We start from the raw sequence: 19,345 nt of genomic DNA, 5'->3' as shown, positions 1-19,345 counted from the left end.
TTTCATGATTAGCAAGAACCTATGAACATTGTTGTAATGATGACTAAATTATTGTCACTGTCACATTTGTTAGTGGTAATATTTTTTTAAAAAATAATTGCCATTAAATATAAAAAGCATCTTTCTAAGACATGTTCAAAATGTAATTTTGATATTACTTTTAAAAATAAGATGCTAAATTAATTGATAAAGTGAGTTTCTTCAATATATTTTCATTCTAAACCATATGCTAAAGTAGGGCTAAAGAGGAATTAAGAGTAGGTAGACTTAGGTTAGTATTTTGCCTTTGCTTAATATCAGTGTGACTTTGGCCAAGTTACCTGACTTCTGAACTGCATTTTGCTTTTCTCTAAACTACATTAGAGGATTATGATTAAAAAATGTGAACATGCTATAAAATTATTTTATAAACTAGAAGACATTTCAAAGAAGTTGCCACCCATTAGTTTCACAGACTTGGGTATGTTAGATTAACAGCTTTTTAGTTACTGCTTCTACAGTCCTCTTGCCTTTTCCTGGATTATAAATTTCTGCCTATCTACTGAGTCATTCCCATCTGTGTAAAACATTAATACTGTTATTTCTTCCAAGTTCAGAAAAAACCCTCTCTCAACTCCCTCCATCCCATTCTAGCTACATACACCCTGATTTCTCTGCTTCCCTTTATAAATAGAATTGCTAGAAGAATTGTCTGTTTTAACTCTTCTCTCATTCTCCCTTAAATTCACTGCAGCTATCCTCTCCTCCGACCAGTCATTCCTCTGAAATTGCTCTTGCAAGTTACCGATGATGTCTATTGAATGTTTTACTTGACCTTATAGCAAAGTTTGATTCAGTTAATTACTCCCACTACTGTGATATACTTTTTTCACTTGGCATTCAGGATATCTCACTCTGTTGTTTTTTTTCCTACGCTGGCTGTTCTTTTTCGGTCTCTTCTGCTGATTGCTCATCTTCTGAATCTCTTATATTTGGAATGTCCCAGGGCCCAATTCTCAGATTGCTTATTTTTATTTACTTCCTCAGTAATCTTGTTTAGTGTAATGGCTCTTACTACCATCTATATGCTACTGATCTCCAGTCCAGACCTGTTTTGGAACTTTACATTCCTATATCAACTAGTCCACTCAAATTTCCACTGGTGTATTTTTACCAAGCGTCTGTTGAGTAAGAAAGATTTCGTTCGTCACCCATCATTAGTTTCATAGCTGAGGCACCTGTAACAGAAGACATTAACAAGAGAAAAGCATGCACGTTTATTTAAGTTTTATGAGACATGAGCACCTTCAGAAATCAAGACTCAAACAGAGACGCCTGTGTATTTTAATGCTTTGGTTTGATGAAAAGTGGACAGTAGTGCAGAAGAATAATTAGGCAAAGAGGATGTGATCTCATTGTAATAAATGAAGGGTGGCTAATTTACCAAGGCCTGTTTGTTCAGATTCTTTTCTGTGTCCCTGTGTATTCAGAGATAAGGGCATTCCTTTTGTCCAGGTATAGGATAGATACTTCTGGAATGAAGGTTTTAAGACTTACTTCAGAAAAGAAGTCTGACTACTTTTTACTGTTTCTGCTGCCAACCTGCTGATCCAATCTCACCTGGATTAATATTGCCTCCTAATTAATCTCCTCATCTTTGTGTCCTGATGGTGTGTTCTCCACATACGGCCAGAATGATCCTTTTAAGAGGAAAATTAGATAATGTCACTTCCTAGAACCTTCCAGTGCCATCTAGTTATCAAAATATAGCTATAGGCCCTACAGAATACTGGCTGTGATGGTCAGGTTTTAGACAGCTAAATCTTAAGTCCTATCTGGATTTCTATTTGTGTGGATATCTCCTTGGCTCACATTCTTACCTATTCTTGCAGATATTTCCTCAATTTTACCAAATCTTATCACTCTCTGTGTATTAGCAGGCCCTCCCACTTACCACCTACTCCAGCCTCTGAATTTTTTTGTCCTTTTTCCCTGCTTCCTATCCCCTCCTCACTTTTTTCCCCCCTGAGATGGAGTCTCGTTCTCCTTCCCAGGCTGGAGTGCAGTGGCATAATCTCGGCTCATTACAGTCTCTGCCTCCTGGGTTCAAGCAGTTCTCCTGCTTCAGCCTCCTAGGTAGCTGGGATTACAGGCATGTGCCACCACACCTGGCTAATTTTTGTGTTTTTAGTAAAGACAGGGTTTCACCATGTTGGCCAAGCTGGTCTTGAACTCCTGACTTCAAGTGATCTGTGTGCCTCAGCCTTCCAAAGTGCTGGGATTATAGACGTGAGCCACTGCTCCTGGCCCCCTCCTCACTTTTGATAGTGTTATAATTATTTTATGTATCTTTTAATTTTTATTTTTAGAGACAAGATCTCACTCTTGCCCAGGCTGGAGTGCAGTGATGTGATCATACTCACTATAACCTTAAACTCCTGGCCTCAAGCCATTTTTCTTACCTTATGTCCTAGAGTGTTGGGATTACATGCATCAGCCACTGTGCCCAGCCATATCTACTTGTCTGTTTATTGTCTGTCTCCCACCATTAGATTAAAATCTCATGGGGCCACTCACAGTGGCTCATGCCTGTAATCCTAGCACTTTGGGAGGTCACAGTGAGAGCATCACTTGAGTCTGAGAGTTTGAGACCTGCCTGTGCAATATAAGGAGAACCCGTCTGTACAAAAATAATAAAAAATCTTAACCAGGTGAAGTGATGCTCTCCTGTGGTCCCAGCTACTTGGGAGGCTGAGGTGGGAACATCACCTGAGCCCAGGAGGTAAGGCTGCAGTGAGTGGTGATCATACTACTGCAGTTCAGCCTGGGCGATACAGTGAGAACTTGTCTTTGAAAAAAAAAAAACGAGGGCCGAGATTTTTGTCTCTTTTGTTCTTTATTACATCCCTATTATCTAGATGCATAGTAGGTATTCATTAAGCATTTGTTGAATGTAAGACCACAATGGCATCTGGCACATAGTAAGCAACTCAGTAAATAATTTGTTGAATGAAATTGGTGTATCAGGCTGGGCGTGGTGGCTTACGCCTATAATCCCAGCACCTTGGGAGGCTGAGGAAGGTGGATCACTTGACCCTAGGAGTTTGAGACCAGCCTGGGCAACATGGCATCTCTACAAAAATTAAAAATTAGCTAGGCATGGTGGCATACACCTGTAGTCCCAGCTATTTGGGAGGCTTAGGTGGGAGGATCACTTGAGCCTGGGAGGTAGAGGTTGCAAGGTTGTAGTGAGCTGAGATCACGCCACTGCACTGCAGTCTGGGTGACAGCGTGAGACCCTGTGTTCCCCTACCTTCCCTGCCACCAAAACAAAAAGAAATTAGTATATCAGTTACTTTGTAAAGAGAACACGAATTCTTTGTAAAATTGGTTTTAGGAAACCTTTCTGAATGATGGGTTCTTGGCCTTGAAAAGCCTGTCACCATTTTTTTCCCCCCAGCTAAGAAGCTCAGTGATTTTTCTTGTTATTAGAATAAGTTAGTTCAGTTGGGCAATACACAATACTTGTTAACTTGGACAGTACAAGCAAAAACACCAGATTTAAATTTCAGTGACTTGATAATCTAGGTTTTATATGCACATAGTTTCTAATATGGAATATAACTAGTGCTGTTAGGGCACTATAGTCTTGCAGAAGAGAGGACAGAACTTCTGGCCAGGGTAGTTATGGAAGGTCTTGGAGCAAGGGGGATTTTGAATTTGGCCTTTCATAGGGTTGAATTTGGTTCAAGATTTGTGAGACTAAAATGAATAGTATAAGTAAAGATTACAGGGAACTGTTGAATGTTAATGAAGCAGAGCTACTTGTAGAGCTCAGGGTATTGTGGGAGGATATATAATAGAAGATAATTCTGGAAATATTGTTAGATTCGAGTCATGCATATAACCTGGAATACTATTCTAAGAATTGTGGATTTTCTCAGTAGAAGGAAAATATGGAAAACTTTGAAGCAGAAGGAATGATGTACCCAGATCTGTATTTTAGGAAGAAGATTTTTGTAGTAGTCATAAAAAGTTTGTAGGAAATATTGGGGGTAAAGACAACAGTTAGTGGGCTTTTTGCACTATATTTGGTGAGCACTTAAAATGTCTGAGCTAGTGGGCATGGTGGCTCACGTCTGTAATCCTGGCACTTTGGGAGGCCGAGGTGGGCGGATCACTTGAGGTCAGGAGTTCAAGACCAACCTAACCAACATGGTGAAACCCCATCTCTACCAAAAAATAAAAAAATTAGCCTGGGCGTGGTGGTATATGCCTGTAGTTCCAGCTATTCGGGAGGCTGAGGTGGAAGAATCTCTTGAACCTGGGAGGAAGAGGTTGCAGTGAGCTGAGATTGTGCACTCCAGCCTGGGCAAAAGAGTGAGACTCTCTTTCAAAAAAAAAAAAAGTCTGAACTCTGGGACCCAGGGAAGGAAAGAAGGAAGAATAGAGAACATTCCAAAGGTGAAAATGATTAAGATTTAGGTGCAAACTGGGTTAAGAAACACAGACACTAAGGGATTGGAAAAGAGGTCCATGTTGGAGAACTGGTGGTTCATATGAAGCAGATGTTTGGGTCATGAGTTGTGGCTGGTGGTGGGGGCTCATTTTGCTTATGAGTGAATGGAATTGCCAAAGCAGTGACTTCAATAAGAGAATAAGTGGGGATCGAAGAAACCTGAAGGGAATCTCCGTATTTTAGCACTTTGGAGGAAAAAAGTGGGGGAGGATAAGTGGGGTTCAAAGAAACCTGAAGGGAATCTCTGTATTTTAGCACTTTGGAGGAAAAAACAGCCATGGCCATAGAAACTGGGAATGTCAAAGAGGATGGGATTTTTCCTAAGTTTGAAAGTTGGTCAAAATAGAGAGTTAAAAGGAGAAAAAAGGTGATGGGAGGCAAAGGTACAAAAATAAGGGCAAGTTTAATTTTATTTGCTTGCTAGGGGGGTTAAAAGTCTAATCAAATGGCTTTTTTTCTTTGCCTTTGCTGTTGAGCAAAAAATTTAAAAAATATATATATTTTAAACAATGCAAATAATATTTTTAATATATTTTTATATATATTATTTAAAACATATTTTTTAAACAATATAAACAAACAATATATTTAATGCTGGTGAGGTTTTGGTTAAGATAAGCAGTCTCATATAGACGCCAGAAGTGTAAATTGCTGTAAATTTCCTGGAAGACACATTGACAGAACAAATGACCTTAAACCAGAAATTTCAAAATCTAGGACTGTGTGTCCTAAGGAAATACATACAAATCAGAGGTGTATGCAAACATTTTTCTATTAAAATTCTTATTAGGGGTTTATTTGCAGGAAAAAAAATGAGAAACATGAAAAGTACTCAATGGAAAATGATTCGATAAATCATTGTATATCCATATAATAGGATATTGTTTAGTGATTTAAAATTGTTTTAAAGGGCTGAGTAATAGTCATGAGGTAAAGTTATTTTGAAAAACAACAAAAACCAAGTATAGATTACTAAAGCTAATGAAGTCCCAATTTCTTTGCATGTACTGTACATGTGTGTGTGTGACACATAGTCAAAAGGCCAAGAAGTGTAACAAAACATTTACAGTGGCCTTCTGGATGATGGATTGTGGATGATTTTGCTTTTCTTCCTATGGTCTTATATTTAGGTTTCCAACAGTTTCTCTGATTTATAATCAAATAATTTAAGCAAATAATTAATTCTGATTAAAATTTATTGTATTTTGTGATAGAAATTATTGGTAAAGAAAGAGGAGCTTTGGTAGGTAGAGGATTTCATGATTAAGAATGAATATCAGGTGAGTAGATAGAAGCTGCAGTGTATGGAAAGCCTTTTGGACAAGTTTTGCATTGAAAATGAAAGAGAAGAGTTGAGCAGTCTGGTTGTGGAAGAGATACCTGCCTATTTGCTTCTGCTTTCTTGATACAGGATGGAGATTTGAGCATGTCAGTAGGAATCAGTCACTAGATAGGGAGAGACTGAAAAATGTCAGAAGAAAACTCCAGGTAATTAGGGGAACACTGCATAGAGGGGGTTGGGATAAGAGATGCAAGGAAGATGATTCAAGGTGCAGGTTGAGTGACTATTCCTAAATAGGAAAAGCTACTTTTTTTTTTTTTTTTTTTTTTTTGAGGCGGAGTTTCGCTCTTGTTACCCAGGCTGGAGTGCAATGGCGCCATCTCGGCTCACCGCAACCTCCGCCTCCTGGGTTCAGGCAATTCTCCTGCCTCAGCCTCCTGAGTAGCTGGGATTACAGGCATGCACCACCATGCCCAGCTAATTTTTTGTATTAGTAGAGACGGGGTTTCACCATGTTGACCAGGATGGTCTCAATCTCTTGACCTCGTGATCCACCCACCTCAGCCTCCCAAAGTGCTGGGATTACAGACTTGAGCCACCGTGCCCGGCAGGAAAAGCTGCTTTTAATCTTCAGTAAAAGGGGATATATAGATTTTTTTTTTTTTTTTTTTTGAGACAGAGTCTTGCTCTGTCGCCCAGGCTGTAGTGCAGTGGCACGATCTCGGCTCACAGCATCCTCTGCCGCCTGGGTTCAAGCGATTCCCCTGCTTCAGCCTCTTGAGTAGCTGGGACTACAGGCGTGTGCAACCATGCTCCGCTAATTTTTTTTTTTTGTATTTTAGTAGAGACGGGGTTTTACCATGTTGGCCAGGATGATCTCAATCTCCGGACCTCTTGATCCGCTCGCCTCAGCCTCCCAAAGTGCTGGGATTACAGGCATAAGCCAACATGCCCGGCCTATAGAATATTTTTTAAGTGAGAGGTGTTTTAGGGACTTAATTCAGATGGCTTTGACCATTTTAAAATGAAATGCATTTGCAGAGGGTGAGGAGACAGGAATTGGGTTTGGATCTGAAGAAAATAGGTACAGTTTTGCAAGAGTCTCTGTGGAGAGAAAGCAAATAGAACTGAGTCAGCAGATATTCGAGAACCAGTGGAGGTCTAGCTGAAGTTTGATGACATGAATTTGTAGTGAGCCAGCTAGGAAGGTACGTAAGTGACACATTTTCTTGTAGCATCTGTCTGTCTGGAGAACAGAAAGATGGTCAAAAACTAGACCACATTGGTAAGGGCATTGACTAAATAGCTTTGAAATAGTTAACCAGGGTACAGAGTGCATGTTGGGTGGATTAGAAACTTAGGATGAACTTTTCAAGCTGTGACAGTAAGGTGAAGACATTGCAGAAGAGGGGAATATAAGTTGGACAGGATATATGAGTTTCAGATGTATTATAGTGTGGCATGATTCAAGTGGCTTTGGTAAAAAGTAACTCGTGTCTAGGAAAGTGTAAGTCTAGATAGAGTAGGAGTCAGCAAACTTTTTGTGTAAAGACCCTAGTCAGTAAATATTTTAGGCGTTGTGGGTATACAGTCTCTGCCACAACTACTTAACTCTGCTGTTGTAACATGAAAGCAGCCAGAAAAATATGTAAGAAATGAGCATGGCTGTGTTCCAATAAAATTTAATTTATGGGCACTGAAATTGAATTTCTTGTCATTTCACTTCACAGAGTATCATTCTTTTGATTCTCCCTCCTACCCTCAATCATTTAAAATGTAGAAACCATTCTTAGTTGAATAACCATGCAAAAACTGGCAACAGATTGGATTTGTCTAATATGCTGTAGTTGCCAACCCCTGGGCTAGAATATTGTAAGGAGATCAAGATTTTAGATATAAAAAATAATGTTGGAAATTTTTTTTCCTGAAATTGACTTGCAGTGTAAGGAAATCAGATTGCCTTTTAACATTTCAAAGCTGATAAATCAAATAATCTCAAGAGTACTAGGTGCTACATAAACCACAGTCCTACAGTGTATTGGTTAGCCAGGCTGAAATTAATCTTACGGAATCTTTTTGGCTATTTGTTTGAGATAGGGTCTCACTCTGTCACCCAGGCTACAGTGCAGTGGCACAATCTCAGCTCACTGCAACCTCCACCTCCCGTATTCAAGTGAGTCTCATGCCCCAGCCTCCCAAGTAGCCAGGATTACAAGTGTGTGCCACCACACCCAGCTAATTTTTGTAGGTTTTTTTTTTTTTTTTTTTTTTTTTTTTCAATAGAAACAGGGTTTCACCATATTGGCCAGGTTTGTCTTGAGCTCCTGACCTCAGGTGATTCACCTGCCTTGGCCTCCCGGAGTACTGGGATTACAGGCATGAGCCACTGCCCCTAGACAGGAATCTTTAGTGATTAAATGCCTTATGTGTGGATAATTGATTTTTTTGTCCTACAGAATTTTAACATATTTTTATTTGTTTTTTGAAAAGAGATAGATTCAGTTAAACATTTAAATATTACCAGAGGATATATAGAAAAGTGTCACTCCTTCTATTCTTGTCTATCCATATTTAATTCCCCTCCCTGATGTGAGATATAATAAAACTATAAAAGAAAGCACTGTCTTGTCCTAAAAATTGCTGCAGTGAATATCCTGGCACATATGCCATTTCATCTGTACAAACTTATTTTAGGATAAGTTTATAGAAGTAGAATTTGGGGTCATAAAGTATATGCATTTGTAATTTTATTATATATTGTAAAATTGCCGACTCTTGAACCAAGTTTATGCTTTCACGAGCAATGCATAGGAATACCTATTTGACTGTGCCTTACCACTGCAGAATTTTTACTACAACCTGGTAAGTGAAACTTATGTATTGTGACTTTCTTTTACATTGACATTTTTATAGAAATGTTAAGTCTTTTATTTTTATCTTTTGAGACAGGGTCTTGCTCTGATCATACAGTGGCATGATCACAGCTCACTGCAGTCTCAACCTCCCAGGCTCAAGCAGTCCTCCCACCTCACCTTACCAAGCAGGTGCATGCCATCACACCTGGTTAATTTTTAATTTATTTGTAAAGGAATCTCGATTTGTTACCTGGGCTGGTCTTGAACTTCTGGCTTCAAGCGATTCTCCCACCTCAGCGTCTGAAAATGCTGGGATTACAGATGTGAGCCACCATGATGGGTCTCATCTTTTCTGTTTCCAGTTGTCCATGTCCGCATTTTTCTTTTGGATTGTTGCTATTTTTCCTTTTGGTTTATACATACTTTTTATTTATTAAGGAAATACCTCCTTTCTTTTTTTTTTTTTCAGCTCCTCCAAAGCAGAAGGAAATACCTACTTCTTATGATCAGTTACAAATATTTGTTTCCAGCATTTTGTCTTTTGACTACTTAAAGTCATTTTTGACAATATTAAACTTTTTTTATTTTGTTTAGATTTTAGATTTTAATGTCATAGTTAGGAAGGTGTTCCCTATTCTGAGATTATAAACTAATTTTCTTCTTTTAAAAATATACTTCTGTGGTTTCATTTTCTACATTTGAATATTTGACCCATTTGGAATTTATCATGGTGTAAGATGTGAAGAGTGGATTCAACTGTTTTCCCTATATGTTTACCTAGATATCCCACCACCTTAACTTTTTGAATAATCTGAATAGTCTATCTTTTTCCCCACCAATGCAAAATGCCACCTTTATCATAAACTAAATGCTTGGGTACATTTATAAAAAATGTGGCCTTTGAAATCAGTTGAGTGTGTTTCTCATTCATTCACCCGCAATGAGTGACAGTGCCACATTCTTGCCAGCATTTGATGGTGTTAGTGTTTTGGATTTTGGCCATTCTGATAGGTGTGTAATGGTATCTTGTTTGAATTTTGAGTTTCTTAATGACATATGATGATGAGTTTTTCATATGCCATGTGTATATCTTATTTGCCATGTGTTTATCTTCTTTAATGAGGTGTTTATTCAGGTCTTTTGCCCAGTTTTTTGTTTTGTTTTGTTCTGAGGTGGAGTTTTGTTCTTGTTGCCCAGGCTGAAGTGCAATGGAGCGATCTTGGCTCACTGCAACCTCTGCCTCCTGGGTTTAAATTATTCTCCTGCCTCAGCCTCCTGGGTAGCTGGGATTACAGGCATGTGCCACTATGCCTGGCTAATTTTTTAGTTTTAGTAGAGATGGGGTTTCTCCATGTTGGTCAGGCTTGTCTCGAACTCCCAACCTCAGGTGATCCACCTGCCTTGGCCTCCCAAAGTGCTGGGATTACAGGCGTGAACCACCACACCCGGCCAATTGCCTGTTTTTTAATTGGGTGATTTTCTCATTGTTGAGTTTTAAGAGTTTCCATCTTTCCGTTTTTTAACTGAGTTGTTTTATCATTGTTGAGTTTTAAGAGTTTCTGTCTGTCTCTTTCTTTCTCTGTTTCTCTCTTTCTCTGTCTCTCTCTATCTCTGTGTGTGTGTGTATTTTTTTTTTTTTTTTTTTTTTTGAGATGAAGTCTCCGTCACCCAGGCTGGAGTGCAGTGGTGCAATCTTGGTTCATGGCAGCAACCGCCTCCCAGGTTCAAGTGATTCTCCTGCCTCAGCCTCCCACATAGCTGGAATTACTGGCATGCACCACCTCGCTCGGCTAACTTTTGTATTTTGAGTAGAGATGAGGTTTCACCATATTGGCCAGGCTAGTTTCGAATGCCTGACTTCATGATCTGCCCTCCTCAGCCTCCCAAAGTGCTGGGATTACAGGCATGAGCCAGCATGCCTGACCTATATTTTGGATAACTTTATCCAATAGGTTTTTGCAAAATAGAATTTTTTTTTTAATGTGCTACTAGATTCCATAGTAAATATTTAGGAATTTTATCTGATATAAAGAGATTATTCACTGTAGATTTTGAATAGGTATAAGTTGTACTGTAATCAGTATTTTGGGAATTGAAAGTGTATGAAGGTGAAAAAAATAGAAAAGAAAATGGGTTAGGCACAGTGGCTCACGCCTGTAGTCCTAGTACTTTGGGAGGCTGAGGTGGGCAGATCATGAGGTCAGGAGATTGAGACCATCCTGGCCAATGTGGTGAAACCCCATCTCTACAAAAATACAAAAAAAAAAATTAGCTGAGTGTGGTGGCGCACGCCTGTAGTCCCAGCTACTTGGGAGGCGGAGGCAGGGGAATCGCTTGAACCCAGGAGGCAGAGGTTGCAGTGAGCCGAGATCGCGTCGCTGCACTCAAGCCTAGCAACAGAGCAAGACTCCATCTCAAAAAAAAAAAAAAGAAAAAAGAAAGTGTATGAAGTTGAATAGCCTGTCTAGAACATCAAAATACCTGATTTATCATGAGTAAAATCCATTCATTTCATAGTACCTTCATTGATGATAACCTTCAAAACTTAGAATTATTCATACCTTGCAAATACTGAGAAACTGCTGGAATATAGTTACCTCCTTTCAGAAGTGGAGACTAGAAGTATTTATAAACTCTGGCAGATAGCCAAGAGGAACAGATGGCTGTCAATTTGATGTGTACTATCATAAGACCTCATCAATTTTGATCATATTTAATAGAAGAGAGAGAGTAGGCTGGCTAGAACTATGTCAATATGCAATTTCCTGAGTGTTTGTACAGCAGATGAAAGGTACAGAATGGAGTGAAGATATGTAGCGTATTTAATAGAAGTAACTAGCATGCTTGAGCAAAGTGAGTGAGTAGAAATGGGAAGATGCAGAACTAAGCAATGTGGGTGTACCAATTATGGACAGCAAAGGAATGGATGGAGACCAGAGGAATTACTGGAAATGCCTGTCAGGTTTTAATTAGCTCTTGGCAGTAATTTCCGAAAACTACTGAGATACTGCTAATATGACTGTGATGTAGCTGCTCCTCCTGCTGCTTTTACCACCACTACCAAAGCTGTCTAGCTTACCTGAATTGAGAGACCAGAGCACCTTAGCCTTCCTTTGCAGAACCTGATGTTTATGAAAAGGCACATGGGAGGAGATGTGGAGAAGATATGGGTTATTTTGCCCACTGATATTTTATTTTTGTTTCTTATATTTTTTTGGGAAACAGAGTCTTGCTCTGTTGCCCAGGCTGGAGTAAAGTGGCACTATCTTGGTTCATGCAGTCTCCTCTTCCCCACCGGTTCAAACGAGTCTCATACCTCAGCCTCCATAGTAGCTGGTATTACAGGCACACACCACCACAACCGGCTAATATTTGTATTTTTAGTAGATGGCGTTTCATCATGTTGGCTAAGGTCGTCTCAAACTCCTGACCTCAAGTGATCCACCCACCTTGGCCTCCCAAAGTGTTGGGATTACAAGTGCGAGCATCTGTGCCTGGCCGATATAGATGGCTTTTCTTACAAGCTATTTCTTTTGATTCTCTAGAGTAACTCTGAGGTAGTCAAGTAAATGATTGTTATTCTCATATTTGTAATGAGAAAGGTAGAGCTAGGGCTTGAATTTGGTTCTTTTGAGTGAAATACCTGGGTTCTGTCTGTCTGTTTGTGACAGAGTCTTGCTCGTCACCCAGGCTGGAGTGCACTGGTACGATATTCCGCTTCGTGGGTTCAAACAATTCTCCTCTCTCTGTCTCCTGAGTAGCAGGGACTACAGGCATGCACCACCATGCCTGGCTAATTTTTGTATTTTTAGTAGAGATGAGGTTTCACCATGTTGGCCAGGCTGGTCTCAAACTCCTGACCTCAAGTGATTTTTCCGCCTTGGCCTCCTAAAGTGCTGAGATTACAGGTGTGAGCCACTGTGCCCGGCCTCAAGGTTCATGGTGGCTCATGCCTGTAATCCCAGCACTTCTGGTGGCTGAAGACAGGTGATCAGTTGAGGTCAGGAGTTTGAGACCAGCCTGGCCAACATGCTGAAACCCCATCTCTACTAAATATACAAAGAAATTAGCCAGACATGGTGGCACCGTGAGCCTGTAGTTCCAGCTACTCGGAGGCTGAGGCAGGAGAATCACTTGAACCCAGGAGATGGAGTTTGCAGTGAGCCAAGATTGTGCCACTGCACTCCAGCCTGGGTGACAGAGACTGTCTAAGAAATTTTTTTTTAACGTAAACAAATAAAAGTTAAATATTCAGCCTGGGTAATGGTTATTTCATGTGCCCAGAAACCTTTGGAATGTAAAGCTATCTTCTAGAGCAGTGGTTTCCAACCTTTTTGGAACCAGGTACAGTTTTTCCACGGATGGTGGGTGAGGGGTTGAGGTTTCCACATTAAACTATTCTACCTCAGATCATCAAAGCATTAGTTAGATTCTCATAAGGAACATACAACCCAGATCGCTCGCATGCACAGCTTATTATAGGGTTTGCACTCCTGTGAGAATGTAATGCTACCACTGATCTGACAGGAGGCAGAGCTCAGGCTGTAATGCGCTCACCTCCTGCTGTGTGGCCTGGTTCCTCACAGGCCATGGATTGGTCCTGGTTCGGGGGTTGGGGATACCTGTTCTAGATCTAAAGGTTGCCGAAGTCTGATTTCTGTATTGTTTCTCACACTTTGGTTCTCAGGGACTCATTTATACTCTTAAAAATATTGAAGATCCCAAAGAGCTTTGTTTACAGGATTTACCATATTAGGAATTAAAACTGAGAAATTTTAAAAATATTAACTTACTTAGACATAAACTCATTTACGGTAACATAAATAAGGTTGCTGTTTTCCATAATAGACAACTGTTTTCAGAAAAATTTTTTAGTTTGAGGAATGGCATTGTTTTATAGAAAGAAATATTGTTGATACCTGTTTGACTTACAGAAGACAGCTGGATTCTTGTAACTGCTTCTGCATTTAGTCTGTTACTGTTACATTGTTTTTGTTGAAGCCTATGAGACAGCCTCACAGAGATGTGTAGTTTGAAAAGGGACTAGTATTTTAATAGCTTTTTTGCAATCTTATGGACCTTCTTTCATGCTAAACAAAACTGAACAAGTGGTACTTTCTAAAGAAGAATCGGAGAGTCTAGGAAGTATCAAACCTTTTGTTGATTTGAGAGGTGATCGTCAAAAACACCAAAAAGTTCATGTATTTTGTAGTAATTCTCTGGGTATTTGTATTAGACTTGGTAGGTTTTTAATTTGGGGGGAATAGGGATGAGATGGTGTCACTAAGCTCATTGGAAAATGGGAAAGTTTTCTCATGTGGGGACTTTCTTTGTGGAAAATAGTTATTACTTCAAATATACAAACTCCTCCATAACTCTTATCTTACCTACAAGAAGTTGCCAAACTTGTGTGTTTGTGGCTGAGGAGAAATAAGGCAAGCAGCAGTTGGCAAGCAGGATCAGAAGACCATCATTTTGAAGGAGAGAATTCTGAGGAAAAAGGATAGTAGTGGTGATACCTAATAGAGTAGAAAGAAATGCAGAGTACCTGCCATACTTCAGATGACTTAGGTTTTGAGGGAAGATAAATTACTCTCTGTAAAAAGAGATCTAAGTCCTATAGACTATTATAAATGATAGCTAATGAGGGGTGTTTGACTAGCATGTATTCTAATATCCTAATTTAGATTGGCAACTTCCTCTCATATCTGTGTATTGGGAGCTCCATTAATACATGGTGGTGTTCTTTTTGTCAGTCTGTAGGTATATTGTTAGAGCCATGCAGTGACCATGGTGATAGTGAAGATGGCTGTCCTGAGAGGTAAGCATTTTTTCTTGTTGTTGCTAATTAATCATTTTGAGAATTGGAGCTCTTCACAGATTTCTAAGGGAAATTTTTAAGATGATTATCCATTATAAATATATAGTTTAGGTAATCTTAAACCGGCTTCTTGTTTTAATGGTAGGCATAAAGGATATTAAATATAAATATTTGGATTTATACAGGTTCAGACAGACAGTAGTTATAACTTGGAAAACATTCAGAGGGAAAAACACATAGCCTTTTTGGAGACACTTAAACCTTTCAGTTGATTTTAGAACATTTGGGAATTTACTGATACTCTGAATATACCCGTCAGTGAGTTAATTCGTGGTCTTAGAACTGTGTATAACTGAAAGATACTGTATTTGTTTCAACAAATATGTATAGAACATTTTTCTTCCTCTTTGAATTTATCCTTGGTATGTCTTAGTACATTCCTAGGCAGTTGGTACTTTTTTACCACTTTGACTGGCTATAATGGTAGAGAAATACTGGAGGCAACAAGTATTTTGACTAAATGTAGAGTCTCAAAAGATAGTCTCTTTGAGTAGAAGCTTTCTAGAATGTTTTAAGTCACAGTGTAAGATTTGGGTTCTTGTTACCCTTTGCATCAGTCTTCAAGATGCTGCCAAAAAGTATAGTATAATTTTTTAGGAAGATGATTTGAGATTCTGAAAACACTTCAGTAATGAAGTTGCAGGCTAGATTGTAAATACTAATTTGCTGACAGCCTGTTGGCCAGGACATATTTGTATTAATTTCATTGTTTCTTTTAATTATAAGTAGGAAGCCTGTTCTTAAAGGGTAAGTAAATTCTTTGGAGCCATGTCTCTGGAGCCTCCCCATACTCTGAAGGTCCACGGATTTCCTGGTTACAGCAGTTCCTTGTGCTTCCTCTCAGGAGGCAGGAATCATCCTCTTCCAGCCCAGCAAGTATTGGAGCTATTGGCTGAAGATACAAGATTAACGGCATTAACAGGCACCCCCAGAATGATGACATCTGGATTTGGTAGAACAATTAGGACCCATTTAGTGAGGACTCTTCTGTTTTTGTTGTTGTTCTTGTTGTTGTTTTTGGAAAAAGCTCTTTCCTCTTCAATTTCAACTGTGTATAGGTCAGCAAACTTGTTTTTAGATCCAAAGAGTACCTTGGTTAGGTGGATTACATTTTGTATGTTTAACATCATGTTTCTCAAATTTAGGTGTTTAGGTCTTCTAGGCCGCTTAAGTAGTATTTACTCATCCTACCATTTGCTCCTACTCTAAGCAAAGGAATGCCTTTAAACTTGTCAGAGCATTGAGTTCATTTCTCCTGCTCAGCAAAAATAAGGTAATTATCTATATGAGAAAATGACTTGCCATATTTCGATCAAGACATGTCTCCTGAGTGCATACTCTGTTGTGGCCAGTTAGAAGTGACATCTTGATGTGTCATTGTAAATTGCCACAGTGCCTTTGAGGAAAAGAACTTTTCCATAGTAGGCATATTGATGATCTGTTGTATAATAGCAGGTGCTCTGTTGACTGGAAAATTGGTACGGATCATTTGTAACAGCTTGCTGTAACACTTGTTCTAAATAAGGGTTAATTTTTTGGAGGAAATAAAAGGTGAACTGAAATTTTTTTTTAATTACAGTTTAAAAGGTTTGGAAGTAGTAGCCTTCTTTGATTGGAAGTAGCAACCTTGTGATAGAAAACAGTCAGATTTAAAGTAAAAGACAGTGATACCTTCTTAAAAAGTCTTTAGAAGTCTCAAGAGTGGAGAGAATAGAGCTGTTTATTTGGTTAAAACATTTACTTTATAAAATCTTTATTATACATTCATCCTTTTGGGTTTCTACTTAACTATGGATTTTAGTTTTCATTTTATAAAGGTTTTTCTTTTTTGCTGTGGTTTGTAGAGTGGAGTAGGGAACATTACTTGATTTTTCTAAACCCGAAGTGATTCTGTGGATCTTTTCGGTATTGTGTGGTTTTGCAGATACAGGGCTCCAAAGAATGGGCATATGTCCAGTTGTCATTTTCTCTTCACACATAGTAAATGCTAACTGTGTTGTGGAGAAGAGGAATCTAGGTAAGAAATATATAATGATAGTAGCCTTTTTATTCTTAATATACTAACAACTTTACTTGTATTTTTAGGGAAGAATATTTGTTATTTGACAGTGATAAATTGTCACACTTGATTCTGGTAAGAACTATTTTTTATCTTAGTCTTTAAAAACTTACCTAGGTTTAAACTGTCTGTTATGTCTGGTCTTTAACTCGGGTTAGCTAGGTTTAAATATTTAAATGTAAATACTCTTATCAAATAGTTTACAGTTAAACAGCAACTTACTTTTGATCACAAGAAACTTGGTTATGAAAACACTTTCCTGAATTTGGCATCCAAACTTATCTCCCAATAAGACGTACTATTAAACTGCATTTTTATATTTGAAAATAGTTTGCACAGTGGGAGTGGGACAGTTGGCTATATAGGCACAGTAAACCAGTGAAGACTACACGTGGATATGTGCTGGATGTCTTTAAGCTGGGCGTGAAAAAATTCCGTAGTTGTAAAATGTATTCTTTATTTTAAATACAGGATTCTAGTAGCAAGATATGTGATTTGAATGCCAACACTGAATCAGAAGTACCAGGAGGTCAAAGTGTTGGTGTTCAAGGGGAAGCAGCATGTGTCCATATTCCACATTTAGATCTGAAGAATGTTTCTGATGGTGATAAATGGGAAGGTAATTTTACCCACACACATTGTTTTCCTGATAATGTTATTTGTAACTGAAATTACCCTAAGCAATGATAAGAGTACAACCCTTTTCTGGATAACTTTATTCATCTTGATCTTCTGTTCTCCCTTTCTTATAAGATGAGCAAGTGGGTATTTTTAGTGAAACACACTGAGATTATGGGGAAGCATCTCATATGAACTAGAAATTCTTATCTGATCTGTCAGCAGCTTTGAAAATGGATGTTAGAACTGATTTTTTTAAAAAGTCACCCAGCCTACGTTTTTGCTAATAGTTATTAAAATCAGGTGCTATCTCCCGGTCTTTGAAAGCCCAGTATGTTAAGGCGTAGGGATCTCACCAATTTAAACAGAATGTGTATAATTACCTTGCCATTAGAATCATCAGTAATACTTTTTTGAAAAATGACCTTCAAGGGTACTTCTAAACAAATATTGTACCATATTCCTATATCTCTGTCTTAAGTTATGAAGGTATGGTGCAGGGGATGCTAAAAATTTGCACAAAGGAGAGAAGGTAAAAATTAACAAGCAAGGCCAGGCACGGTGGCTCACGCCTGTAATCCCAGCACTTTGGGAGGCCGAGATGGGAGGATCACGAGGTCAAGAGATCGAGACCATCCTGGTCAACATGGTGAAACCCTGTCTCTACAAAAAATACAAAAAATTAGCTGGGTACGGTGGCGCGTGCCTGTAATCCCAGCTACTCAGGAGGCTGAGGCAGGAGAATTGCCTGAACCCAGGAGACGGAGGTTGCAGTGAGCCGAGATTGCACCATTGCACTCCAGCCTGGGTAACAAGAGCGAAACTCCGTCTCAAAAAAAAAAAAAAAAAAAAATTAACAAGCAAACAACATGGGTGTATGCATTTCTCAAAAGTCAGCAGATACATAGATTTTTGTGTTTCTTTGTATATAAAGTTTTCTTTTTACTTCAAGAGAATCAAAAACTGTGAACAAATACTGAACTTCAGTGGATGATTTGCATGCTAGAGTGTTTATGGGGAAATTTACTGATACCTGCAATTTACTCTGAAATCTGTGAAAAAAACAAGATGGTTAATGGGATGGATAAATGTTATAAAGCAAGTATAGTAGAATGTTAATGATAGATTGTGATTGGTATATGGATATACAGTGTAAAGTTCTTTCAATTTTGCTATCTATTTGTAAACTTTCAAATAAAATGTTGAATGGGGGTGGGAAACAAGCAATAAATTTGGATCTAGGAGTTCTTCTGGATCATACACCTTGGTAAAGAAACAATGAGATAACTCAAGAATCTTAAGCAGAGCTGCATATTCATTCACTCGGATGAAGATCCCTGGGTTGTCTCACCTTTGGCAAGTTATCTGTTGACATATGCTGGCAATAACAGGAATTGTAATGCCAGTGCCATGGACTCCTTTTGGCACTGTAAGTGTACTCACTTGATTGCAAATGGAGTGTGTGTGTGTGTTTTTTTTTGTTTTTTTTTTTTAAAGGAGCCCCAACCAAGTCATTGTCTGTGCCAATTTTTATTGCTGTCTCCTCCCCAGCCTCCTTTTTATATAGGTCTAGATGTTTGGCATCCCCAGTCACATATTATCTGTTTTAACTTAGACTAAATTAGGAAGTTGTCTTTCATTTGCTTTGTTTGGGTTATTTAGGACATTTAGAGTTTACGAAGATGCTTCCCAGTGTTAGGGGATATGTTAGCATACTGGTGGCAGTTGGAGATTAATGTTCTTTTTTTGTTATTTACTATGGCTAAAATAAAAGGAGTCGTGGTTGACAGACCATCCCTTAAAGCCTTGCTAGGAAGTGAGTCTTCAAAAGAAGCAGCTGGGATTCTGATGAAGCACTTTTGTTTCTTCCTATTAGAAGATGCAGATAATTAGTTCTTTATGGTCTTTGGCCTGGGAGTCCTGATTAAATTTTAAGCATAGAAGAGCAGTTGTTTTCATTGTCTGAAGAGAATGGACATTCTCTGTCTAGCTTCAGTGTTCTTGAGTCTCCCCCAAAGAGAACCAGATACGGACTATCTTTTTTTCCATGTCAGAATCCAGCACCTGTACCTTGGTATAGATAAAGGAGGTAAGCTGTAGGCTACTGATGCCTGATTTTCAATGCCTGAGTTGCCCTGGCTCAACAGCTTAA

At 38.8% G+C, this 19,345-nt stretch overlaps 1 protein-coding gene across 5 annotated transcripts in view; it reads left to right on the top strand.

Moving 5' to 3' along the window:
- The window catches only part of FAM13B (family with sequence similarity 13 member B), a 102,299-nt gene that overhangs the window by 62,677 nt on the left and 20,277 nt on the right, over window positions 1-19,345 (top strand). For all 5 annotated transcript variants that reach the window (XR_001104594.2, XM_012434498.2, XM_064366358.1 and 2 more), the window contains 3 exons: window positions 14,392-14,456; window positions 16,602-16,650; window positions 17,047-17,194. Coding sequence is in view for 4 of the 5 variants with exons in the window: in XM_012434498.2 (XP_012289921.1) it covers window positions 14,392-14,456; window positions 16,602-16,650; window positions 17,047-17,194 (262 nt within the window). In the remaining variant the exon portion in view is untranslated. The remainder of the gene's footprint in view (window positions 1-14,391; window positions 14,457-16,601; window positions 16,651-17,046; window positions 17,195-19,345) is intronic.

Source organism: Aotus nancymaae, unplaced genomic scaffold (genome assembly GCF_030222135.1).
Source record: "Aotus nancymaae isolate 86718 unplaced genomic scaffold, 86718_ANA_hifiasm-v0.15.2.pri h1tg000064l_1, whole genome shotgun sequence".
NCBI classification, from domain to species: Eukaryota; Metazoa; Chordata; class Mammalia; order Primates; family Aotidae; genus Aotus; species Aotus nancymaae.
Note: the sequence above shows the minus strand (reverse complement) of the source record. Positions and strands in the feature narration are given on the sequence as shown.